General features: G+C 39.3%; 1 protein-coding gene across 6 annotated transcripts in view; it reads right to left on the minus strand.

The window, feature by feature from the left end:
- Positions 1-26,187, minus strand: part of NFIA (nuclear factor I A) — a 374,337-nt gene that overhangs the window by 63,020 nt on the left and 285,130 nt on the right. For 4 of the 6 annotated variants that reach the window (XM_045835430.1, XM_045835429.1, XM_045835431.1 and 1 more), the window contains exons 7-8: positions 13,332-13,460; positions 10,585-10,638 (exon numbers count right to left, since the gene is read on the minus strand). In XM_045835430.1, coding sequence (XP_045691386.1) covers positions 10,585-10,638; positions 13,332-13,460 — 183 coding nt within the window. The remainder of the gene's footprint in view (positions 1-10,584; positions 10,639-13,331; positions 13,461-26,187) is intronic. The other 2 variants (XM_045835433.1, XM_045835432.1) reach the window with 1 other exon arrangement.

Below are 26,187 nucleotides of genomic sequence, written 5' to 3' on the forward strand. Positions count from 1 at the left end.
TTATATTCCAATGGCATGAGGATTCAGTCTCTGGGATTACACTTACAAATAATTCTGCACAATTGATGCATAGTAATAACACTAAAATCTAAATAATATGAAATAAGGGAGCATGTGTCTTTTAAAAGAAATTATTTTTTAAAGTGTTTCTAGGGCATTAAGTTCAATATATGAGACTCAGTCTCTAAGATACCTTGCTTTGGGAATGCTGCAATATTTAAAGTTTTAAAAACCCCAAGTGCACTGGTTCAAGCTCTGTGAGGAGACAGCCCCGGCCCCTGGACCCTAATGGGGCCTCTTCTCCGAATGTGCCATGTTCACGCCCTAACCGCCCGAGCCACCATGGTGGCTGATGTAAAATGTGGTCAGATACCACACAACAGCTGTGATTACTAGAGACACAAACAGTGACTGTATAATAAGTAGAGCTGACAAGACTCCCATTCAATGAAGGGAACTCGAGCTTTTACATACCATGCAAATGATAGTAGGAAATAAGAGATAAAGAAAAGAAAATCAAAACATGAAAAGAAAAACCGCAACCCCCATAGACTGGATGATCACAGAGGTTGACAGAATCAGGCAGGGAACCCTGCAATGATCCGGTGGAAGTACAAACTGCAGTGGTGCAGGAGAATTTCAACAGTCAAATCCACGGACATACAGTCTCTTGGAGGATTGCCAAGTGTGGGACCGCCGCTCTTTCCAGATCTTTGCTGACATTTAAAAACAAAAAGGCAAAAACAAGCAAATAAACAAACAAAGCCCCAGGACAAAAGCAAAGCCATAGTGGCTTTGCAGCGCTGCCCCCACCACACGGTCAGGCTTGCTCTGCCGTTTAGGTCCTCTTTTCTGAGCTGCTGGTTACTTTCCAAGTATCCTCCTGAACTCAAAATATCTTCCTGAACTCACCCAATTGGATGTAAGGATTTATTCCCACTGTTGGTAGATTCCACACAAGGGGAGGAGGTATGAGAAAAATTAGTCCAGTGTTTGAAGTCAGGGTATCAAGTTGTTTTGTTAAAAACTTAATTTATTTAATTTTTCAATTACAGTTGACACACAATATTATATTAGTTTCAGGTGTACAACATAGTGATTAGACATTTATGTAACTTACGAAGTGATCACCCCGATAAGTCTACTATCCATTTGACACCACACACGGTTGTTACAATATTACTGACTATATTCCCTATGCTGTGCTTTACACATGGAATCAGGTTTCCATCCCAGGTTGGGTATCAACTAGCCCTGTGTCAGCCTCCTATGCTCCTGAGCCTTCTCCACTGTGAAACGGAAATTATATGTCTGTATGGGTTTTAGAGCCCAATTATTCTGGGTTTGAAATCATTTGCTCCTTAGGTTAACCTAGGCAATGTTATCTAACGTTTCTGAGCCTGCATTCAAATTGGGCAAAACAGGACAAATGAAAATTTTTCTTCTGAGGATTCAAATTAGTGTATGTAGGTGCCTAACACATAGTGGGCTCACTGTTTTAAAAAGAACATGTTGAGAATCTATGTTTCAGACACTATGCTAGACTCTGGTTTATTTATTATCCTTAGAATTGTTTTTTAGAATAAATTGAGACATGAAAAGTAACCAGGATCATGCAATGCAATGTCATGATGTAAGATAAATGGAGGATCCCAGCACGCACCCATCATCCCCTCTCTCAGGCCTGGATTTTACTTGTGCTCTGCAGGCTCTGACTGCAGAAATCAGCCACCTGGCCAGGGAATGCACTGAGCCTACTGCCCAGCACTCAGGACCGCTCTGCTCTTATCTCCTGCTGTGGACAGCTATTAGTCTACCTGTCCAGCAGTCAGTCCTTCATCCTTTACCCTAGAAACAGAGCTCTGATGTTTCTTTGGGTAGCTGTCCTTCCCTTGGCCTCAGTCTGTGTGGTTAGGAGGACTTAACCCTACCCCCTGGCCCTTAGCTGGGCATGGAACCAAGGCATAAGGGTTGTTTTAAAAGTGAGACCCCTGGCTGGCATAGCTCAGTGGATTGAGGGCGGGCTGCGAACCAAAGTGTCGCAGGTTTGATTCCCAGTCAGGGTACATGCCTGGGTTGCAGGCCATGACCCCCAGCAACCGCACATTGATGTCTCTCTCTCTCTCTCTCTCTCTCTCTCTTTCTCCCTCCATTCCCTCTCTAAAAATAAATAAATAAAATATTAAAAAATTAACAAAAAATATGTAAATAATAATGTCTTTAAAAAAAAGTGAGCAAATGCCCTGGCTGGAGTAGCTCAGTGGATTGAGTGCAGGCTGCGAACCAAAGCATTGCAGGTTCAATTCCCAGTCAGGGCACATGACTGGGTTGCAGGCCACGGCCCCCAGCAACCGCACATTGATGTTTCTCTCTCTCTTTCTCCCTCCCTTCCCTCTCTAAAAATAAATAAATAAAATCTTTAAAAAAAAAGTGAGCAAATGACCGAAACCAGGCTGACTGGAGCCATAAGTATCCAGAAGTAGGACCTTTCCTCAATCTACTCTGAAAAGTTGCTCCCTTTCCCTTAGGATTGTTATATTGGTGGGAATTATACCTGGAGCTGATCACCTCATTAGTGCCACAATCTGAGATCTACCCTAAGAGCAAAACTCACACAGAAGACAGGAGAGCTGAGAGAGAGAGAGAGAGAGAGAGAGAGAGAGAGAGATGCAGATTTCTGAAGGTATCACCTGAGCATCTGGATCCAGCTCTACCTGATGCCATAACCCCCAAACTCTTTAATTACAGGCACTAATCCATGACTTTCTTTTGGAGCAATTGGGTTGTTTTCACTTGTAAGAATATTTCACTTGAAAGAGTCCTTATTAACATATGGTGTGTTCGTTACTGGGTATGCAACCATTCGACAACTTTTATTTTGGTAGTCAAGAGTTTGAGGATTCAAGATGATCTAGAGAAATCTCACAGGGATGGCAGTTATCGAAATTCATACTGAATGCCAACAGAAGGGACAGACCCACACAAACGGACCCAAATAAATCCCAATCCCCACAAATCCTTTAAATACCTGTGCTATATTACCCCTTTATTGCATGCCCTAGTCATTACTTTCATCATAGTAATAATTATGTTTAACATCTGTCTGTTCCTCTAGATTGTCGGGGCAGGACCAGCTCATCTGGTTTGTTCATTAGGACCTAGCACAGTGCTTGGCAGGTGATAAGTGCTCAATAATTATTTACTGAATTGATTCTAGTAAACAATAGGCCTTTATAAACAACAGAGGTGCTTATCCCTTTAGCAAAAGCCATCCCTGAATGAAGATATGCTGAAGTGAAGTTTCCACCGTGGCTAAAGGCCTACTCATTAAGGGAGATGGCCCACTTGCCCCACTGGGGAGATTCCCCTGTTCTTTCAGCCAAAGGAGGGTGATGGGATAAGGTAAACCAGCTGGCTCACTTCTCTGAGACCACATCTCCTCTTCTAGGCATATGTGGCTCCCCCTGGGAAAGGAGAAACACATACTCCTTCTGGACCCACAAGAGCAGGTTGAGAGAACTGGGGATAGGGAGTGAGAAATAAAGGAAGTGTGAATCCTTTCAAGAGAAGCACATACAAAGAAAGCACATAACAATATGTAGATGTGGGAGTCTGATAAAATAGTTAATCAACATTTGGTAACACAGTTACTGGGTACCAAGCCCTTTCCATGTGTCATTTCACCGCCTTCTCCTAGTTTTGTACAGGTGGAAAACAAAGGTCGGCAGCAGGGTAGCGACTTAACACAAGCTCACACAGATCCCACGTGGTTGGCCAGCATCTGTATTCTCTCCCGGCTGGCTCCACGGCCCATGCTCTTTCACTGCACTCTGCTACTCCCGCTTGAATTATTTTTCAGAGGTCAAATGGTTTATTTCCTTCTAGAAATTTTTGTTCATAGGTCCCTTAGTATTGTATTACAACCTGGCAATTCTGATGTTCCTCACATGTGTTCTGCACATAAGAAAAAGGAATTGTTTTGGGGAAGGAAGCAACCGCCGTTGAATATGAAGAAACTGCAAATAACACATGTAAATTTACTGCAGAAATATACATTTTAGAAATATTCCATACACATGGTTAAAAACACCAGTTGCAACAATACAAAGGATGCAGCAAGAAATGGGTGACTCTCATGATATTGCAACCACATTAATAGGGCTGTGCATTCCCATTTCAAACGTCAGTGTTTGCCCCCCTTTGCCTGGATGATAAGCTGATACTACATAAACATTGTCAAAGCTACAGCTCCATGCTACAGTAATTCACTTAACTTTAACATGATTTATGGTTCTGTCAATAGGAAAGGTTGAAAACCCTGCACTGAAGCTTAAATGTGAGCTCCATATTTAAAACAGCAATTTGTGTGTGTGTGAGAGAGAGAAAGATAGAAGGAAACATCCAGCATAAAGAGAATACAAGTCTAACGTTGACTTTTTCCATTCTGAAAAAAGAAAAATAAAGAATAAGTCTAAACACAGAATCAACATTATATTAAGTTAAACCAGAAAATAAGGAACTGCTAGAGATTTATCTGATTATGTGATTTATAGTACAAATGATACCCAGAAGTCTTATCACAAGAGGACTTCTAAGATACCTTGCACAGAACTAGTGCCTTCATTGTGTATGCACATGTGGGTCCATGGTGTGTGTGTGTGTGTGTGTGTGTGTGTGTGTGAGAGAGAGAGAGAGAGAGAGAGAGGGAGAGAAAGAGAGAGAGAGAGAAAGACATTCCAAGGGACAGCAGCTGCTTTTGTCAAGATGAGTTTAAATGTAGGTCCACATGGCTAATCACCCTATTCTCTGTGGCTCTCACCCTGGGGGCATTTTGCCTCTTTAAGGGATTAAGGAGCCAATTGGTTTTACTGCTCTAACCTGTCCTCTTTGGGACAACATACTAATGCGATACCACTGCACTAATGTGATATCACTGTGGAAGAGCTCTCTTTAGAAGTTTGCTGTGGGGATGACAAATTAACCCAGCAGGGTGCCCCACACGTCTATCTCAGTACAAATTATTAGTGTAATAGAGCTTTTAGTTATGCATTTATCTAGTAATTATTGAATGTTACACAAAACCAAGCTGAGCAGCCCTGGCCCTTTATGAGGCTGACTCAGTGGGTGGCCTTACAGTTAATTTAGGGTAGTTCTCCACCAAGCAGTTCACTTGCAGACAAATTAGCTGAACAGCCTTCTCCCTTAAATATTTTCCATGTCACAGTGAAACTCTTTACAATACAATAAAGGTACAGTTTTAATTACACGCTTCCTGACTTTTGTTTAGTTGTAGTTTTAAAATATTTGCTGGCATTGTTTTTTTTCCCCCCTTTTGGCTGTACAGTAATAGCTTATTGTAAGTATCTGGCTAACAAATTTAATAATTTCCTGAACTGGGACTTAAAGGGTCTTTGCTGAAAAGCTGCTTTTCCTCTTTACTCTCCAGTTCCTTCAAATCCCATCAACACTGTTTCCCATGAGGCTGGGTGCTGGCACTTGAGCTAACCTTGACTGATGTTCACAAGCCCTGTTACTTCTCTTTTCAATGCTCCTCAAAGGTGGTAGTAGGTAAGTCTGTGACACCTGCATTTAAAAATCAATTCTGGCAATTCTTTTTGCAGAAAGACAATGTAATGTTTTCTCCAATAACATACTCTAGTAATAAATAAACACCTTGTGTCTGTTGGCAGATATTTCAGCACCTTGTTAGCAACAGGTACTTAATTGCTTCTCATTTTCCTGAGATGATTCAATTGCACTAAACCAGGAGAGACTAATTAGATTCAGCTCCATGGAAAGAAGCACCAGCATGTTCTACAACTAAGTTAAAAGCTCTCCTAAAAGGCAAAGTAGTCTGCAGACATGATACAAGAAAGCTGAACAGATTCACCACTTGGGTATCAGAGTCTATACCAAGGGAAAAGTGCCATTGTTACGGCAACAGTAAAGCACCATGGAATATTTCTTCTAAAAGGTCCTTAGTTTGGATAGAAAAATTTATAATTCCACAGAAAGTATAAAAAAGGGACCAAATCATTTTCAAGTCAGCATATCTCTTAATGCCAATCAAAGTGGAAGTTCTTTTACATTAAAACCAAGCAAGAATCTAGGGAGCACTTATTCAGCATGCTGTGTACCTGCCTCAGTGCCGCTGAAGATCCGTGCCCTCGAACATTATATTACCGTTACACACAGGGCATGAAAAGAACTACATGGTACTCCCAAACTTTCTCTCTGCTTGCCCTCAATCAAATCCAGGCACTCATTCATTTAGTCAACAAGTGTCTATTGAATGCTTTCCTTATGCCCAGGGAGAGGCCGAAGGATACAGGACGAATGAAGACGAGGTCCCTGCACTCATGGGCCCTGCCCTCCGGTGATTACCGTTGCCCTCCTCTTCTACCTCTCCTTCCTCACTCCTCGGCGACTGTCTAAGAGTCTATACTCCTCTGACTTTCCTGGTGACCTTCCTGGAAGGTGATCTTCATTCTCGTAATTCTCTGCAGCTTATTATTCTTGGCCCAGCTGGGAGATATTGTTAGCTGCAGAGCCTCAGATGTTTCATCACTGAGGGCTGGATCCCTGTTTGGGCCACGAGGATCATGGACTTGGAGAAGTTTACAGAGCATGTAAACTTTTGACTACCTCTCTAAACAAAAATGGGCATGATTCTTCGAAGGCTGCACAATAAATCATTGGTTTATATGGCTATTGTTTTAGTATATCTTACCCATATTTTCAGAATCGGGGCAATTTTACTTCTAAACTTCCTCTGTGAGTGTGTATCCCATAAAAAAAGTAGGGGTTTAACCTCATGCTCACATTTTGTATGTCTTAATTCCTTAGTGTTTAGTTATATAAAAGTGTGACTTGTTCACCGTGGCTTTATTTTGTATGCTTATGACTGGAAGTCAGTCTGTTTTAGAACAGGGGTTAAGTCTTATGCTTGTTTGGACTTGCACAGCGTCAAATGCCACAGCAGCTCTCCATCAGCATGGCCCTGTCCCTGACAGCACCCTGCGCACCCCCCTCCCCCACAACAGTACAACTGCTGGTCTCTAGCCCTTCCATCCACCGGCGGTAAGCACTCTGAGGCTGGAACCCGAGCTCTTCTGTTTACTCTATTTAGCAAGTAGTACAGACTTTGAGTATTGTAAGTGCTGGACACTTTTAATACACACAGTAATGTTTTATGGAAAACATTAATGGGACCCCAGACAGTAACAGGAGTCTACAAGCTAATTTCAATATTTAAAAAACCTGAACTGACCTCAAAAATTGTTTTCTGAAGTGACTTGCACCTACGAGAAGCCCTGCATTACAAGTAGCAAGGACTCATGGGGCTAATAAAAAGAGGTCAAGTGATTTGTTTGTTTATGGCTGTTATTTAAAAAACACAGTGTGTTAACGTGGTTAAGTCATGCTTTCCAAAAGATCTAAATGACTATGTTTTGTCTTTGACTAATAAAAAATGTAAATACAAACTAATTGTTTAAATAAATGCATTTGATTTCCCCCAGGGGGGTAGAAAAAGGTAGAAACTACTGATATGGTAGAAAAGGCACTGCACTGGAGACTATTTCTGCTCTTGGCTCCAGCCAGCTGAGACTTCTCATCTATAAGAGTAATGTGGAGTATCTGCTAACTGCTAACTATCATACTGCTCTTCAATTTATCTACTTATAAAACTATAAAACCTAATTTTATACAGTGGCAATATTCTCAGAAAAAAAAAATCTAGATTTTTCAGCCTCCCTTGCAGTTAGAGATGGTCACGTGGCATGGTCCTGACCATGCGCAAGACTCTACACAAGGCAGCAGAATGCGCTGGTAGGCAGGCACGTTTTGCTCTGGCCCCCTCCCATCTTTCTGCTTGGAATATGTGAGGGAGGCAGGAGCACAGTGGCTATACTGCGACCATGAGGTCACAGCATGAGGACGCAAACAACACACGAAAGCATGGAAGGCTAAGAGAAGAAATCGCAGTCCTGGATGGCATCACACTGCCACCATAATAGTCCTGAATCACATACTTGTTTTCATATGAGAACACCATGACCTGTGTAGTCAGATTTTCTGACACTGTAGCCAAACTCATTGTTAGTTGATGCAGGGATTGCGTTAGACCGCAAGATTCCCAGAGCACTGTTCTGAAACTCTTGTGGTTCTGTGATAAAACACTATGGTTCCACATGAGGGTCACTAAGTGCTTATTTGCCGATTGCTTTCGGCCTCTCCGTCAAGAGGTGCATTGTGCAGGTGCCTCCCCATTTCTAAACCCCTAAAGTGCAGAGTTGCTGTACTCAGTACTAAATTAAGAATCATTCATTACCTCATTTTTGAAAAGAGCGAAGACATAGGCAGAAACATAAGTTTCAAGGAGACAAACTTTCAAGAAACTCCAAAATGTCACACATGCTTACTCCAAATAATTCTCAAAAGGAGTTAGATCCTTTAACTCATCAGGAAAACTTAAAAATCTTTACAAGCAAAGGGAAGAACAAAGATTTTTTTCAATTGTCATGAATAAGATTAATTTTCATGAATTAAATACTGTATTATGTTTGAAATTTTAAGTATTGGTAAAAGAAAGTCTTTGAAACCCAATCTTTCAGCTTAAAATGCACAGTAACTGTGATAATGTAAAATGACATACAAACACCTTTTTGGAAACTTAGTATCTTCCCCACTCCCCAGGATATTCCAAAATACTTTAAACCCTTAACCTAGTTTTAACTACATAGCTTACAAAGTATTATCTTCATGATACAGATGGCCAAACTGAGGCCACAAGGTTAAGTGATTTATTGAAGCCACACAAAAAAATCCAGTATCAGAGAAGAGATTCATTTTAAGAAACCACACAACCCCATCTTCACAACAATGAAAATAGGCAAGTGATTAGAAGAGCAAAAAATAAGAAAATGCATAGCTTTTTCACAGCATATCAAAGTCTTACTCATATGATCTTGCAAAAGTTTTCTTGGATGAAAGGCCAAGGTTCTTCCCCATCTTGGACATTCCTTGTAAAGAAGTGCTCCATAAACTGCTAGACCCTCAGTTTATTACCCTCAGTTTGTCTGAAGCAATGTTTCAGGGAAGGGATGAATGGCATGTGTGTACATTTATGTGCCATTTTATTACTTTGTATTTATTCAATGAATGTTTGCAGATAAAACCCTCTGTGTGAGACACAATAAAGATACCAGGAAGTGTAAGTCAGACAGCCTCTTTTGGAGGTTTCATTCTAGGAGCGTATTGAGACATGCATTCACTAACAAAGCAAGGGAACGTTAGCAGAGGAAACATCAGACGTGAAAGGCTCTGGGAGTGTCAGGAGTGTGGGAAGGTGGCAGCTGGGTGCAGCTGAGGAGGTTTCATGCACAAAGTGGCACTTGAGCTGGGCTTGGGATGGCTGAGATGTTGATAGGCGAAAGGAGCAGGGATAGTGTGAGACTTTTCAAAGCCTAAATGAAAATGAGTGATTAAATTGTTTATATGACTTCAGGACATACTCTATTTCCAGGCACAGTGTGAACAACTACAAATATATAATTCCATCTACTCCTCAGACAACAGAATTCTCTTGAAGAAAACTGTAATCTCTGCTTTGTAGATGAGTGACCCATGATTCAGGCAAGGTGGCAGGTTCACAAAGTTGGTAAGAGTGGTGGAGACAGGATTCAGACAAGTGTCCATTTGATCCCCTTAGCCTTTGTGCTTAACCACTAGGCTATGCTGCCTCCCTTCAAGGTCCTACTTTTCTGTCTTCACTTCACAATCTTCAAAGAGAGGTTTCTTTTGTACAAGGTAGCCATCAAATTTCTAAATATAGTTTAGGTTTACAGTGAAAAATAGGGCTACTGTTTTTTCAATGAGGTGACCTTGCTTTGTTGTAGCTCTGTTAAAAAATCATTGAGATATGTTACACAGTTACAGCTCACAACCTGGTGTGTGTCCAGTCAATGCAACTCCATGATAAATTGTAAAAAATTTTAAGTTCTTAATTTTAAGGAAGGCAATGGAGGTCTTGCAGCCTGTGTGCTATGCAAAGGTGAACATACCATGTGACTCTGGGAAAAAGTGCAGAAAAGAGCTCCCTTCACCCCTTCATCAGGACCCTGATAGGGATACACCCTTCTCTTTTTCCAGGCCTGTTGAAAGTTTGATTGTCTGTCTGGATTCCCTAGTGGTTTAAATTTGTAAGGTTGAATTCTCCTTCATGTACATGTGATATTTATTCCACACTGATTTCCATGGGCAGGCTCTCCCTCCTCAGACCTGGCCTCATCTTCCTAAAACATCAACTCCTAGTTCCAGATTTGATGTTATTCTAAGCATTAGCTTTCCAACTGCTTCAGAGAAGGATAAAGGGAATAGAGTACCTGTAGCAAATATTTCTTAAATAACGAAAGGCTGAATACCAGCCTTTTAAAAATATCTCAGCCCAAGAATGTCTTATGTTAGCCTATCTTGACTCCATGATTCTTACCCACAAAGATGCCACCGAAGAATTTCATCTCAACTACTCCAATTCCCTTCACCGGACCACTAAGTGGGGCAGGGGGCAATAAGAATGGGTACCTGAGTAGATTTTCCAGAAAGGAGAACCGAGGATGCTGGGAACCATCTTGAATTCTGGTGAAAACAAAGAATCTTTGGTATTCCATAATTCTTAAACTATAGGCACCTTTCTCTTTTCCTCTAAAATGATTTCATGAATATGACAGGAGATCAAAACTCTTTGTTCTATAGGCTAAGGAGGCCCACTCTGGTTCACCCAGTATGGACCACTGTAGCAACTGTGCTTGACTGTGTAGCATGAAGAAGCTCCCTATCATGGCACCCATGGGTAAATGCTAGAATCGTTATAATCATTTCTACAGCTATGGTTTTAAGGGAAGACAAAGATAACACACAATATTTATTGAATAAATGATAATATATGCACATTGCTTTATGCTCCTCAAGGAATCTCTACAAATATTATTTTTATGGCAGTTTCTATATGAAAATATGAAGTTGGGAGGAAAAATTTATTCAGTAGTAGCATTGTCCCCATGTCACTGGGGAGTATGTTTAAAAACTCAGAAGGTAAATGGCAAGCAAAGAGACAGCACACCCAGCTGTCCTGACTGCGTTGCGAGCTTGTTCTTTCCACCCCTTTCCACCCTGCTTCACCACAGTTCTTTCCTGTGCTTGGAACATCCTCCCTTCACAGGTGCAACCTTTACGTTTTGACTTTAAGTTGTCTACGCTTTGGAGTCTCTTTATTTGATACAAAGTGATAATTGACAGCACATTCCATACTGTCTTCTAACTGCTTATTTTCTCTCTCTCTCGCAAGCTGGACTGTCTGCTTTATGAGGACAGGAACCACTGAATTCCAGTGACAGGCACTCAGAAAATCCTTGTTTAATGAATAAATGAACCTCCAGCGTCCCCTCCTCTGAGCTCCTGCAGAAATTTCTGTTTTTAACATTCACTTAACATTTAGCATATGTTAACCTGACAATAAAAAGATGAGAAACATCGCATGCCTCATCTCCCTGAGACCAAAAATCTTCTTTCTAACTAAAAGGGTTTCCTATCTCTTATTTTCTACCACAGTTTAGATGTCTAATGAATATTGATTATGAGGATAATATCATACTACTAACCCATTTAAAGAGACTCATTCTGCATTTTGGGAGTTTATAATCCAATCCGGACACAAGGTTTTAAAATTAGAAAACACACACACACACACACACACACACAGACGCACACATTTTCTCTCTGATTATATCACACACAGACAAGAGAGGTAGTAAGTTGAGAAAGTTCTGTCAATGATCACAAGATGTTTAAAGATGGAACAAGTAAGTTTTCATAATTGTGGAGATAGAAACTGCTCTCCACACAGCAGTCAGGACACTTATCTGCTTCAGTGTGATTTCTGCCTCAGTGCCTGAGATAGCCCTCCCAACTGCCATCTTCCCTGACAAGCACACAGAGTATTTAAAAAGGGATTCAGATTTGTGGGACTAACAGTGAGATTAATGAAAGAAATATCAGTTTTCCCAGGTGTTTATGAAAGTAGACGAGAGATCACAGCTTTCTAGGATATTTTATGATACCAGCTGGTAGATCGCAGACCTACCTAAACGAAAAGCTGATGGAAGAGCATAAGCACGGTTACAATTATTCATTCTCCTACTCTGGGGGTTTCGTAAACAAACTAATAAATATTTTCATCTTGCAATGAGATCAAGTTAAGTGACTTGCTGACATTCTCTTGAGGTTTAGAGCTTGTCTTTAATGTGAAATACAAATCATATTTCTTGTGGACACATTTTAATAATAAACTTAAAAGCACACAAGGCAAAAATAATGAAAACATTGCAATGAAAACCAGACAAACTATCTACCACTTCAAAAGGAGTCAATGAAGACTGCACATCAACAGTCAACACCGTGATGCAAACAACCTCAATGCAAAATGCCACACATTGAAATCAGGTTTCAAGTAAAGGGAATCACCAGGGATGGGAAAATGAAAAGAGCTATTACAGTTGACCCTTGAACAATGTGGGGGTCAGGGGTGCCAGCCCACCACACAGTTGAAAATCTGCACACAATTTAAGTCGGCACTCCGTATATGCCCATGCCCAACTGCTGACTGAAGATACAGTTGACCTCTGAACAGCTTGGGTTTGAACTGTATGAGTCTGCTTATGTGCAGATTATTTTTTAATCCTCACCAGAGGATATGTTTATTGATTTTAGAAAGGGGGAGAGAGAGAGAGAAATGTCAATGTGAGAAACACCAACTGGCTGCCTCTTGTACATGCCTCAACTGGGAATCGAACCTGCAACCTTTTGGTGGTGTACAGGACGACACTCCAGGCAACTGTGCCACCCAGCCAGGGCTTCTATGTGAATTTTTCAAATTCTGCATTGTTCAAGAGTCAACTATACTTACTCACCTAAATACACACACACACAAACACACACACACGGCACTCTTGTGAAATTTATAGAACGAATTTAATGTTGGTTCAATTCAAATGATCTCCCACCATTCTGCAATACCACACTGGCAAAGAAAGAGGTTTGGTGGATCCTATTCACCAATGTCACCCCAATAAATTCAACAAAAAAAGGATCAAGGGATGGATGCCAAATCTCTTTGGTCCCTAACATCCCAAAGCTGTCCACAGTGATACGAAATTGAAACACTCACTGTCTTCAGGAGCATTCTGGGGGAGTCCTCATTGTCTCTCATTTTGCTACCCTGGCCCCAAGGCCATGATCTAAGCACAACCAAGGGTGCCTGCAGAGTGGCTCACCTCTGGGTCCCGTAATGACCGGTCGGTGATGCTGTGTGAATGCTGTTCCCAGGGAGGAGGTCTGCGAAGGGGAGGGGCTGCTGAAACCAGACTTCTCCGACTTCTTCAGTGTTGTTGGAGATGGCATTCCTGGTGAGAAGGATGGATTGATAAGCACACTGTAATTCATGGAACAACAGCTTGTGCAACCTAAAAGATAAAACTTAAAGATTTAAAAAAGGAAATCTAGCAGTAGATAAAAAATTTGTTTTAAATTGTTTGAGCTTGTCACAGGAACAAACAGGAGACAAAATGGTCTCCTGTTAAGTCTGTACATAGTGATTTCAACTTCTACTAAATCACAGTCTGTGTTGGCATTATTAACCCTCTCTAATTACAGAGTGCCACATTGCCAGTGTTTCCTGAAGCTGTATGTTGCCCGTGGTCTCTGAGACCCTTCATAAAGGAAGCTACAGAAGCACAAGACGACCTCTTTGCCATCAATTCCATCTTCTCAGTTACATTGCACCAAAGGCACCTTAAATTATCTTAAATAATTTAGCTATTGTAACACTAAAAAGCTCTCAACAATGGCAACTCAGTTGCTTATCCAGTAAATTACTCATAACAGAAACTGGGAAAAAATAAAAAATACCTTAACTGCCCAACAATTGGCATTTGATAGAACCAATGCAAATGATACTGTAAAAGAATAATGACATGGAAAGATACTTGTTTAACAACAGAGAATAAAGACGTGGGAAGCATTTACAGAATAGGGTGTTACAGTATGATGTGGAGAAAGGACAGAGGCATAAACCTAACAGTAGTTCTCCCAGTATGTCGGGTTCAGGTGATCTCCATTGCCTCCTTTGGCTTACTTGTCTTTTCTGTGATGGACATGTTTCTGTTAAGAAAATGCAATAAAAACTTGTTTTTTAAAATAGTATTTTTACTATAGTTTCTAGGGTTTTCATAGCATTTCCAGCATAGGGGATGTTTTGGGAAGAAAATGATGAGAAAATAGCCCCTCATAGTTACTGTATTTGTAATGTTCTTAGCAACCATGCTGATATACACAAGCGGAGGCATCTATCAGTTTGGTAGGGTGCCAATTAAAATAATAAAAACTCTATATAAAAATAAAGAAAATGATTCCCACTCTCCATATTATATGACCAATTTGGGCTCTCTTAAGTTTGCAGCACAAAACTGGTTCTGCCTATGATCAGAGAATTATTTGGGTGAACTGTAAAAATAAATAATAAAATAGTAATGATATTAACATGTAACTGTTACTGAGTAGTTGCTAACTACCATGCACTGTGCCAAGCCTGTTATAGGTATAGATCTGTTCTGAAATTTAGACAGTCTGGCCTATGTCTAAATATGTCCTTATTATAGCTGATCATAGATTTCCTTAATGAGATTTTACAACACAAGCTTCTAGTGTGATTGCAGATTCTATGAGGATGAGACCATGTTTGCTTTGCCCTCCTCCACTTCCAGAATCTAACAAAGGGCTTAGAACACAGCATGTGGCCTGAAAAGATATTCAAACTACTTATATAGGTCTCAGCTTTATCTGTGGCTTTAATAATAGGTACTTGGAAATAGCAAAACTTGGGGTTTTAATCCTAAGGGGGAAAAATAACAAGCTGGTAGGCACATTTGCATAGCTAGACAGAAGGGCAATATGAAGTGGTGTGTGATTTCCACTAACTTGACAAATGTAGATCAGATCCATTTTAGATCAATATCTCTGTGATTTCAATTAAAAACAAAGTCACTAGGTGACTTTAGCTGTTGCTTCTTTGCTCCTTGAATGAGTAACCAAAGTCACACCATACCAAGGTCCTAACATCATTAGGACCAATTGAGGTTTTGGATTAACACTTATTTCAAATAAACTAATTTAAGTATTCTAATCATGTAATTATATTAGAGAGATTTCAAATTAAAACATTTAAGGAAAGGAATAAAGATTTACCAATACTTAAACAAATCTCCCAATTCAGTTAAACCTCTTCTGTGCAAAAAAATTTTTAGGCTGCCAGCCAGTCCACTGATTTAAACTTAGTCAAATGCCTGAATTACATGTTATGAAGCAGAAATAGAATAGAAAATGAAAATGTCAAAAATTTTAAGATAGCAGAATTTTTTTCAGGCTATGGAATCAGTGATGAATGCATTATCTAAACTAACTCTCTTAAAGAAAGCAAATAGTTGGACTCAAGAAAAAGTTATCATTTCTTTGAAAACTTGACCAAACCCATGTTATTCTAAATATGGCAAAAATATCGACATAACTTAAATCCACTATTTACCCTTATAAAAAGTCATGTATACATAACATTTAGACAATACAAGCATCAAGGATGATCAAGCGGGTAAATGGATTCAAAAATAGCAGAATTCGACCCTCTGGGAAAGGGTTAAAGAGAACTAGTGTCTGCATGCAAGAAGAACAAGCCAAACTATATATAATTTTCTAAATTTATGTCAGTCAAGTAATAGGAACCCTAGGCTGTCATGAATCTCAGAATTACTTTGTGTTTTCAATTTTTAAAGACCCATATTGAATACACTTCCTTATTATATACTTGAATATTTTCTCCATATGCATAATGTATGCTTTGGTTAATTTGCTTTGTATACTTAATTGATCAGAAGAAATTTCAAAATGTTAGTAAACAACTTTATATTAATATATGAGAGAACATTAATCGTGACTTTTGTTTTTGAAATCAAATTTGGTTTCTGTACATTATTTTAACAATAAACTCCTTGTTAAAATTTCTGCTTCCAATTAGCTATCACATTTGTTAGACACAAATACCATACAGATTTAGTGACTGGTTGTCTTTTTCCTAATAAATCAAAACCTTAATTCCAATGTATTTTCTAGAAATATTACATTTTAAAAAAAGATTTAGATAAATTAATGCTACCCCTTTTTCTGGGACAGACAAAATATCACTTCAAAGTTCTTTTTAATATGTAAAAGTAAAGAATTTTACAGAATGAAAAGCAGAAATTTAGCATACTGTTTTGTTTCAATGGGACATTTCTTCCTGTTGATTGCTATAAAATCCCTAATGGTGGTAAATAGAATAGAAGATGGCTTCCAAGAAGCACTTTGGCTTGCCATTGCTTTTCCAACCATCCAGCCATTCTGAGTTTTTCTCCACTTTGCCATTTTTCTAAGCTACTTGAGTCACTTCCACTAGTGGACAAAGGCAAACATACATGAAATCCTAGCCATTCAGCAACTCTAATCTCTGGAAGCAATTGTGAGCAAGAAGGCCAACAAAAAAACCTTGAAAATATAGACCAAATACAGTATTCAGCAAGATTCTGTTCGATTCCATCATTAGTGTTTGTGGTAATCAGAATTCTAGAATGGCCCCAAGGTTCATGGCCCCTGGGGTACAATACATACTTTGTATAACCCCCAACCCTTGAGTATGAGTATGATGGATGCCATTCTTATGATTAGGTGGTTATGTGGAGGTGCAGGAACCTTTGCTGATGTAATTAAGGTCCCTAATCAGATTACTTTTAGTTAAGTAAAAAGAGTTATTGTCTTGAGTGGGCCTGACCTAACCAGGTGAGCCATTTTAAAAGAGGAGTTAGAAGTCAGAGAGATGCTCCTTCTGGCTTTGAAGAAATAAGCTACCATGTGGTAAAAGGGCCAGTGAGAGGGCCATGTGGCAAGGAACTGCAGGGACTCTAGGGACTAAGTGGGACCCCAAGCTGATATCCTGCTTTATGAAAGCTGGACCTTAGTCTTAAAGCTACAATGAACTGATTTCTGCCAACAAACAGGACAGTTTGCAACAGGACCCTGAGTTCCAGAAAGGAATGTAGCCTGGACAAAATTTTGACTGCATCCTTGTGAGACAGATCCTGCAAAGAGCAACCAACTATGTTGTGCCCAGACTCTTGACCCATGGGAACTGTGAGATAATATTTACATGTTGATTTTAGCTAAATTTGTGGTGAACAGCAATTGTAAACTAATGCAACATTCAAATAAAAAACTCTTGTCAATGCTAGAGTGTGTGCACTGAGGATTCTATTGTGCACTAATTACTCTCCAGAATTCCATAAATTCCCATTATTTTTAGCAAATCCATCTTAGGTTGTGAGGTTTCCACTAGCCTATGCTCACCCAGGAAAAAATGGTAAGACAGTCTTCTGGAGAAAAGGCCAATAAATAGTTATTTCCAATGGCATAAACACTTTTCAAATTTTCTATTTCCCTCCGATTTTTTCAAGAAACATCAATAACAAAATCAGATCAAATAATATGAAAAAACTCAAATATAATTCTTGGGGTCTCCTACAACAAATCAAGGTTTGTTTTGGTAACTTTTTGCTGCAACCTGATGTTAAAGAAAGTAAAAAGACAATACGGTGGGGGGGGGAAGGTAATTAATTTCAACTCCCCCTCTCTCCCAAATGATGAGATTTCCATACACTAATTTTAACCAAGAACTTCACAGGGACAATTGTGAAGCAAATCCTACAGGCATAATGAGGTAATACAATGTTGGTTTAGTTTCAATAATGTTCATTTACAGTCACAACCTGGGAGAGATTCTGGAAACAAGCAAACTGGGCACTTTGGTTTTAAAAATCCAATATCTAAGCAGGTTAGCGAGGATCACAAAATGCTGTGAGTTTGGTTGTTCCTGTTTGACTTTAGATATTCTCTTGTTTGTTGCCTCATCTAATTCCCACTGACCTAACTTTACTAGTGCTTTACCCAAACAACTATTAAAGCAGACCTAAAGGCTGTTGGACACTTTCATCCATGCAGTTGCCTCAGCAGAGCCAGGAGTCAGCTAAAGAGACAGTCATCAAATCTCTGCATAGTGATCAATTCCAAAAACCAGACCAAAAATAATAAAAGCTACAAATTCTGGAGTACCTACTATGTGCCATGTACAGTAGTCCCCCCATCCTTATCCATAGTTTTGTTTTTCACGGTTTCAATCACTTGCAGTCAATTGCAGTGTGAAATTATTAAATGGAAAATTGCAGAAATAAACAATTCATAAGTTTTCACTTGAGTGTTGTTCTGAGTAACATGATGAAATTTCGTGTCTTCCTGCTCCATCTCACTTGGGATGTGAGTCATCCTTTTGTCCAGTTTATCCACACTATATGCACTACCCTCCCTGTTAGCCACTCAGTAGCCATCTGAGGTATCAGATTGACTGTTGCAATATCTCAGTGCTTATGTTCAAGTGACCCTTATTTTATCTAATAATGGCCCCAAAGTGCAACAGTAGTGATGATGGTGGTTCAGACATGCCAAAGAGAAGTCATAAAGTGAAAAGGTGAGTTCAGTGCAATAAGACATTATGAGAAAGCGAGAGAACATTCACATAACTTTTAATACAATATATTGTTATAATTATTCTATTTTATTAGCTATTATTATTAATCCCTTACTGTGCCTAATTTATAAATTAAATTTTATCACAGGTATGTATGTATAGGAAGACGGTGTATATAGGGTTTGGTACTATCTGTGGTTTCAGGTATCCACTGGGGTCTTGGGACGTATACCCTGTGGATAAAGGGGGCCTACTATAATTACATCTTCACCTCAGATAGGTGGGTATTATCATTCTGCCTATAACTTGATGTTACAGAAACTAGATATCCAGTTATGTCAAGCAACTTGCTCAAGATCATTCAGCTATTAAGTGATATTTCAGACCCAGGTCTCTCTGGTTCTAAAGCTTGCACATTTTGTAATACATCACATTCCCTCATGTACTTCCCCTTGTATACTATAAAAACAGTGTCCTAGTTAAGTCAATTAAGTATATATAAAATTTCTAACTTGGTTATCCAAAGGAAAAAATCAAAGAAAGGGTATATTAGCTGCAAAGGAATATTCAAAAATAAAAACTCTGAAGTATACCAAGAATCATCTTGCCTTATATATCAAAGGCTTCTCTTGGCCTTAGTAGGGATCAGTTAGGATTTTATTAAACATATTGAATGTATTATCAGTAATTCTAACACAGAACCTCCAATAAATAAATATTGCATAGACTTAGAAGATCACAACCCAGGAGGGATAAACTGTAAAATAGCAAATACAGACATTTAATACTTACAATAGGCTACTTGCCTATTTAAGTTTCTTTCTCTATAAAGCATACTGAAAATGTAAGCAGAAAGGATCAAAATTATTCTTATAAGAGTCATTGATATCTTCCAATTCTTGTGTATATTGTAATGCAGCAATACCTCACTTAATCAGAGGTACAGTGTAACACACTATTGCAATATTTGCAGATTCAGTACATCTTGACATCAAGGGAAGCCTCTGAGCTCCTAAAGTTAGTGTCAAAATATGCCTCTAAATTGAGGCATTTAACTGCTAGGAAAGCGTAGTTTTACAGGAACCAAGGAAAGTGTTTTAAGAAGGTTGTGCCTGAGAGAGTTGAATGCTACTGAAAGGTCAAGTATGAGGACATATGAGCTCCAGGAGAGTGAGGCACGTGGAAGATAGGTTAGAACGGTCTACAAAATCAATGGGAAGTGAAGAAGCAGGAACAACAGGTATAGTCAACTCTTTCATGACATTAGTCTGTAGAGGGAACAGAACAATAGGATAGTTGCTATAGGGAGATGGAGGGAAACAAGGCAGATGCCAGGATTTGAACCCAGTGAGCCAAAGCTCTTCCTTCATTTGGTGTAGCACTCTGAGATACCTATTGCTGAAAAAAGTTCTGATTATTTATCTATCTTAGTGATACAAACCAATCATGAGCTGGTTTAAAACAGAGCTGAATAATGATACTTAAATCTTTGTCTTCAGCCTAAAGGGCATGCTAACTGCTATTGTGGCTGTTTTCTTTACATTTAGGCCTTTGGGTTCCACTCTACCTCCAGGTCTGAGTGTGAGGAATGGATGCCTCTAGCCCATCTGCCAGACTAATGGTAAAGCAGACATTTCAGTGCCATTTCTCAAGCATGGGATAAAAGATGAGTACCAGCATCACGTTTTCTAAGTCGTTCCCCACCAGCAAGTCGATGCTCAGACTTATCTTCCAGATGCAGAGCTATGCAGCTGTCCCACAGGCAACGGTAGGACCTGCCTGGGACCATTTCAGCTGCACCTTGTGATGAGATCATCTCCAACTGTGTGGCTAAATAGAGGCTGTGATTGGACAGACTAATTCCACAGTTAAAGGCTGTTCTGTCCCTGTGGGGATAAACACATGCTGTGGGACACAGGGAAGTAATTCAAGACACTGCATTCTACTTAGTTTTGTGTCCTAATGATAAAATACAGTAGGGTTCATTCTAATGTAATTTATTATGATGAACACACCCTACAATAAAAAAGGTAAAACATTCAGACTATTTTGACTTTTAACCTTTCCAGTGAATAAAAATGTTTTAAAATCATTTTTATGATGGAGAGAATAAAATGAAAGCTAATACAGCTTCTGAGGTTTATCCTTCTTACACTATGGACAACCATTTAAAATGAGCTCAAAGGACCCCCCAAAGAATTACCACATCATAAAGAAGTTCACATAATTTAAAAGCTTGGATACAAGTGATTTCTTCAATTTCTAAAAATGGGAGAATGGAGTGAAAATGATATAGATTATTCAGGAGAAAAGAAATGATGAATTCTCTAATGTATTCCAAATGCTCATTTGTGAGTGAAAATTTACAACCAGCGAGAGTAGAGAATAGACATAAGAAAAATGTTACAGAGAAATCTGGTTCCTAGGCCAATAATATAGTCTCTCATTTTTTTAGGGTATTTCCTTTCTTTTCAGGATAAATACAGACAGTCCAGTGTTAGGACTAAAATTTAAAAATTGCATTTCATGCTCCATATACTTACAAGTTGGAGATTCCTCACCCAACCCATCTTCCCCTGAGCCATCCTATCCTCCCTGTGCTCAGAGAAGGATTGATTTTGGCTCAACACAGCAATCACACCCATTCACAGAGGACTGAAAATAAAGGCTAAGTTACTGAGAAAACCAAATTACTTCCTCTGCATGAGAAATAAATATAGTCTAATATAGCATAAATGTTTTATTCATTCTGTTTAGATATCCAGCAGAAAAGTAAAAAACTCAATCATACACATGTGTGGTTTATATCTGCCCTGTCCAATATGGTAGCTACTAGCCACCTGTGGCTACTTAAATTTAAATTAATTAAAATTAAATGAATTGAAAACTTCAGTTGCTCAGCACAGCCACATTTCAGTGTTCCACAGCCACATTTGGTAGTTGTTACAGGATTGGATGGTGTAGATGGAGAACATTTTCATCACTGCAGTAAGTTCTATCCGACAGCTCTGGTCTACATACACCACTGAATACAAGGTGTGGCAAAAGTAGGTTTACAGTTATTTGTATAGAAAAATAATACAAAAATTAATAAGTAACAATACAAGAATAAACTGTTTCACAACTGTAAACCTACTTTTACCCCACCCTGTAGATTTTTTTCTTTTTATTTTTTTTGGTCCTGTAACAGAACTGTTCGTAAATCTTACTTTTTTCCCCAGCATGGTTGGCCCCTTTGTGAGCTACAAAAGCAAAACATATGCACCATATAAATACAGATTTATATAAAAAGGAAAAAAGCTCCAAAAACAAAGCCCTTTCCTCCCCACCTCCAACAAGCTGAGGGTAACCCAGGGCTTAAGCTTGGTCAGCATCCTGACAGATACTTGTCTCCAGCTACAGGACTCATTTCAATGATGAGAAGTTAAGCGCTTATTAAATTATGTTCACTTCTGTCAGTTAAAACATGATTGAAAGCTTGGAGTGTAAGGGTCCTCATGGTAAAATTTAATTTTAGAGATGTGTAGTCTCTGATGCTCTCTGTTTGTTATACACCTGCAGTGGGAATCTATTAGTCCCGATGTTTCTTGGATATAAACAGAGTACCTATCACTTTATTTAAAGTAAAATTTGAACCTGATTGAAACATTCATAGGGGAAAAAGAATATAATTTTAGGCCTCTTCAAATTGCTTGAACTATAAAATCAAGTAGTGAACACTAGAAAAGGTTCTGTCAGCTAGAATCTAAGCTTAGTGTAGTCAGCATTTTCTCGCTGAACCTTATTATGGCGAAGCATTTGATTTTTCATCTTTGTGCTCTGTTCATCCCCACAAATAAACTACTTTGACCTCCACCTGTTACTTAGTGAAATCTGCCTGCCATCCTTCAATAACCCTATTCTTTGCCTTCAAAGGCCTTTGAGTCACTGAGAAAGTGGGAAGATAGAGTTGTGCAGTGAACTGAGCAAATACCACTTTATAACTATGCAGCAGTTCAGAGTTGAAGCTGGAAGCTACATGATGAAAGGAAATGGATTTTTCTTTTTAAAGGCAATGCCCATGGATATTGGAAGGGGGCAACACATTTCATCATTTTCACATGAAATTTTTCATAGAAAGGGGTTGTCCCTTGAGCTGTTATTTAATGCAGAAAACCCCTGGCCCTTTCCTTATAAGAAAGCCTCTCTAAAATAGTCATGACATCATTTCAGACATATGAACCAACAGGTCCTTGCAAAGTGTACAAATACTTCAAGTAGTACACTATTCTGATATTTGGCAAAACAAAATGAACCACTAACTTCAAATGCAGCTTTTTGGGGGTCATACAAAAGGACCACACTTACTGAACACTATGAAAACAAAAAACAATAAATAAAAAGGGAAATAACTGTACACAATGACATGGGTCATTTTCTGAAACACAATATCTGACAAAATGTTTTTTTTAATAATGACATATCAGAAAAAATTCCTGTGTAAAGCTGCACTTTCCTGATTAATGCTACACTGAACAGAAGAGACAGTGTCTAATTGTGCTGAATACTTATCTGAGTGGGAGTACAGGATGTTTCTGCTCACTGTCATTCTCTATGACAACGTAATGATAGATCCGTTTCCTTATGAGTGCAATTATTAAAACCTGCACTGTTTTCTTAAGTGTCTCCATATCTTGGATAAATTATATTAAAAATTACTTATCTGACACTAAGGGTAAATGCTTAGTGAAGTTTTCATATCAATTAAGTAAATGAATTCCATTCAGTCACAGCCTTTGTGGAGGGTCTTATTCAAGTTTGGTGAAACCTGATCATCATAATGCTTTTATATTAGAGTTAATGATTCACCCTCTTTTCCCCTTGTCTTCTTTGTACAAATGCTAAAGTTTGGTGTTCTCTTCAACTAAAAACTGCTCACGGCCGACAGTTTCTCTGGAGTCATGATTTAGCACTTCTCCTTCATATTCACACCTTTTTTTTGGAACCCAACACAAGGATCCAATTTTATACAAACAACACCCCACAGGCCAATCAGAATTGGTCGCTAGCAATATACCATCTTTTGCAGCATTTTCTACTCATATAATTAACTTTACCCAGAACCTATTAGGGAAAGATCTTCATACAAGATAAAAACAACAACAATAGCACACCACTTTGGGCTCTACATGATAGCCTGCCAATTCAAAGGATTATTTTCATGCATTCCTAAAGAGACAAAACAAGGTTCTTCTCTTTTTTCCCTTCCACTTACTGACCCCAAAATGACAACTGTCACCAACCCTGTCCTTAAATGTGAAAACAGCCAAATATGGGTATTGAATGTAAGTTACTAAATGCCTCCTCAAACAGAATTTATTTCTCTGGCTTTAGTCAAGACAACTATCAAGCAGTCCAAGTAGCAGATAATGACATTTATAATAAATTACATCTCTGCAAAAGTCTCCCAATGTGTGGCTAGGACATAAATTTATGTGACCCAAAATGATGCTTATGTTCCATGAAGATTTTTTTTTAAAACTAAAGGCATGTCAAGACTTCAATGCTGATGGACAAACTCACAAAAATATCAAGCACATCAAAAGGGGAAAATTTTTGAGTCTTTTGAGGATAAGATTGCTTTTCTGAAGAAAAAAAATCATGCACTACAAAAAAAAAGAACTTTTAAAATTAGAAGCAGGTGTCACCACTGTGAAGTGATAGATATCTAAGAATAACTAGCCTGAAAAGTGTTCTTATGCATCCCATAGTACTTTGAATCCTTACACGTGTACTTTGATGTTAGAACATGAAGTCTCGTGTCTCTCAGTTCCTAATGAGAGTTAAACATGAGAGACATGGCATAGCCATTTCAGTAAACCCCCTCCTCAGCAGGCTCTTGAAATGGCTGAAAGGCAGACGGCAAATCCTGACTGGCATTAAACTGTAAGTAATCCCGATATCCTAGAATTTGTGAATCTCGGAAGTGAATCACAGTGCAGCGGTTTCTGGGTTGGGATGGATAGCATGGCAGAATAACCTGGTACGACAGAGGACACTTCAGATTAGAGATGGATATTGGGTTGCCATTCCTTGAGTTTCTAATGACTTGAGTGCATTTCCAATGACGCACATGAAAATTTTAACTACCTCTCATTACATAAAGTGGAAAAAGCCCTAGAGATTGGAATGGCTCTTCAAAATGGAAGACAATAAGATGTTTGGCCCTCATTAAAATACAGAGAGCTGGCATGTTATGTGAATGAACACCAAACAGTCACAGCTGTCTAGGAAGCTGGTTCTTCTCAGTGGGCTCCTGGTGCTGGACCACGGGCCGAATTCCTCACTTCAATAGACCATAAAACCAGGAACCAAAGTCACCCAGCATTTATAAAACCAAAGATTTCACAGGGATTTTTAATTGTTGAGAAAGGGAGGTCAGTAATACTTTACTCTGAAGAGGCAAGCCTATTAACTCTACTCAGGCTCATTCTATTGCAGTTTACTCATGTTTCACTCATTCTATTGCAGTTTAATTTTTATCAAGCTGAAGAGATGCTTCAAATAGGTAAACATGCTTTCCTCCTCACACAACCACATCAACATTACAACTAAAATATAGAAGAACCATCACTCAGAACCATCAGAAGTCAATTTGAATATATCTGATAACTACAGAATTAAAGAAACCACATCCATCCAGTCTGGTAGGTGGGATGGAGACACAGAATAAACTGGTTCCATATCCACATGTGGTGGATAAAAATTCAGGAGGGATATCTTGGGAGTAGGAGATAGCTCCACATCAGGTTCCCAGTCCAGGGTTCCAATACGAAGAAGATAAGTCCCTGTATTCTAGCTGCAAAAACAAGGGGACTGAATCAGTGGAAGAAACTTCTAGAGTTCCAAGCACTTCTTGAAGAATCTACACATGCACTTACTCAAACTCACTCCCTTTGAGCTATAGCACCAGGGTACCAGTTTGAAAGGTACCAGTGGCATGGCATACTGGGAGAAACAGAAGTGCCTGGCATCAAGGCAAGAGCTAGGGCACTGCTTTATCTCAGAAGAAAGGCAGGCAGATGCCACTGTCCCTTTTCTGAACCCTCCCCCTACAGAGTCACAGAGCTAGCAGATGTGCCATATCTGAGACTCCATCAACCTGGCTAACACTGCTTGCCCCTCCCTGGAGATCCCCTGAGACTCTATCCCATCCAACGTGTGGCCCAGCCAACTATTATCCATGACTATTCCATATGAATGGCTGGTCTTTGCTCATGCTTCACAACTTTCTAAATTCTTCAAACAAGCAACAGCCAGCCTCAGTGAGCCCCCAGACCCCATACCTCTTGCTAAGTGGCCCCCAGCCTAGCACTAGCAGCAGCCGCCTAGATTCACAGCTTGGCTTCACCTAGGAATCCCCAAGCCCAGCACAAATAGCAGCCATCTCAGATTGCTTTACAACTCAGGCACAGTGCCCTGGGCAAAACACAGGTGGGGGCTGACCTTGGACCTAATGACCCAGGAAACCTCAGAGCCTGTGCACCTAC

This window comes from Phyllostomus hastatus, unplaced genomic scaffold (genome assembly GCF_019186645.2).
Source record: "Phyllostomus hastatus isolate PE091 unplaced genomic scaffold, TTU_PhHast_1.1 phas_contig_209, whole genome shotgun sequence".
Taxonomy (NCBI): Eukaryota; Metazoa; Chordata; class Mammalia; order Chiroptera; family Phyllostomidae; genus Phyllostomus; species Phyllostomus hastatus.